The sequence below is a fragment of the Polistes canadensis genome, unplaced genomic scaffold (genome assembly GCF_001313835.1).
Source record: "Polistes canadensis isolate GaletaPanama2010 unplaced genomic scaffold, ASM131383v1 scaffold_35, whole genome shotgun sequence".
NCBI lineage: Eukaryota > Metazoa > Arthropoda > Insecta > Hymenoptera > Vespidae > Polistes > Polistes canadensis.
The window spans coordinates 918,039-919,725 of record NW_014569582.1 but is presented as its reverse complement, the minus strand read 5'-3'; the positions used below and the strand labels follow the sequence as shown (position 1 = coordinate 919,725).

The 1,687-nt window shown below is 30.5% G+C and overlaps 1 protein-coding gene across 1 annotated transcript in view; it reads right to left on the bottom strand.

The window, feature by feature from the left end:
* Nucleotides 1-632: 632 nt before the first annotated feature.
* The window catches only part of LOC106784442 (COUP transcription factor 2), a 155,657-nt gene continuing 154,602 nt past the window's right edge, over nt 633-1,687 (bottom strand). The window contains exon 4 of the mRNA XM_014743979.1: nt 633-1,452. Coding sequence (XP_014599465.1) covers nt 1,178-1,452 — 275 coding nt within the window. The 3' untranslated portion in view covers nt 633-1,177. The remainder of the gene's footprint in view (nt 1,453-1,687) is intronic.

Here is a 1,687-nt window from a genome sequence, read left to right as displayed (position 1 = left end):
AATATATAATAATAATAATATATATATAAAGAGAGAAAGAAAAAAAAAGAAATTAAAGAAAGAGAAAAAGAGAAAGAGAGAGAGAGAGAGAAAGAGATTTCGTAGAACACGTCAAGGCGAAGGATGACTAAGGTTTCTGGCATGACTTGACCTAACGGCGAGTAGGCATATACTCGAAGCAAAAGATCGATTCCTCGAGATAAGACTGCGGAAAGATCTTTTCTCTAGCTGGGCCCTGATCGTAATGCTCTTTCTTAACACTTTGCCGTTGCACGATTATAAATGCTAATTTATGATTTCCTCGCGTCACCCCTTTTTTCTTTTTTTAATATTTATTTCTATCTTTTTCTCTCTCTCTCTCTCTTTCTTTCTTACTCATTCTCTTGTCTTTCTTTTTTCTTTTCCTTTCTCTCTTTACCCCTACCCTCATCCCCTTCACTCTTTATATATATATATATATATATAATACATATTTCTTTATTTCTATCTCTCTCCTTTGTTCTATGATTTTATTTTTCAATACACACGTGTACACCACATACTGACTCACGTATCACTTACGTTAGCACTTAGGCTAAAATTTGATCCGTCTCTCTCTCTCTCTCTCTTTCTTTCTTTCTTTTTTTTTTTTATTAATTCGATTTATTTTAGAATTTGTTTTTGGTTATTTTTTTCCGTAATATATTACGTGTACGTGTTAATTATATGTGTGTTTGTTGTATTGTGTGAATGTGTGTGTTGAGAAAGAGAGTATTAAATAATAATGTTTATTTGATCATTTATATTTTCTTCTTTGATTAAAAAAAAAAACAAAAAGAGAGTTCTTCTTTCTTCTTCCTGATTTTATTGTTCTTTCATTTGATTTCATTTGATTTTGTGTAATTTCATTTTTGACGATTAGTTTCTTCGGGAATCAATCGATTTAATCGTCGATTATTGTTGTTGTTGTTGTTGCTTTTTCTTTTTTTGTTTTTGTTTGTAATTTTGTTGTTGTTGTTGAAATGATACAATTCTCGAAGGATTTCCTCCTTGTTCATTTGTCGAGCTAAGTGTCGAGGTAAATTGGCCGACAATGATGATAACGATGACGATGATGACGATGATGATGATGACGATGATGATGATGATGATGATGACGATGATATTATGCGGAAGCAAGTTGCCTCCAAACAGAGTGTCACATCGGGTTCATGTAAGGCCAATTGAAGCTGCTACCACTTAGCAACATATCTCTGATTAGGGTCTCGATAGGTGTTTTTCCAACCAATCGAACAAAAAACAATTGCTCGATAACTTGGGAGGATACTGTCCTCAATGATGGTAATCTTAATAACAATTTGCCGAACCTCGTTGGTTGATTAGGATAATGTGACCTACAATATTCTTCTAAGGCGCACTGAGATTTTTCTTGTAAGGATTCGATGTGGTTAACGTCCGACAATCCGCACGCGTCTGCAAAATAAAAAATATATAAATGATTAAATTATGTTAAGTATTGTTTTTTTAATGTGTTCTTGATTTCAATTTTATATTTTATTCATATATATATAAATTATGTTTCAATATATTGTTAATATGTAATAATTGATATATATATATTGATTTCAATTTTATATTTTATTCATATATATATAAATTACGTTTTAATATATTGTTAATATGTAATATAACATATACATATATTATA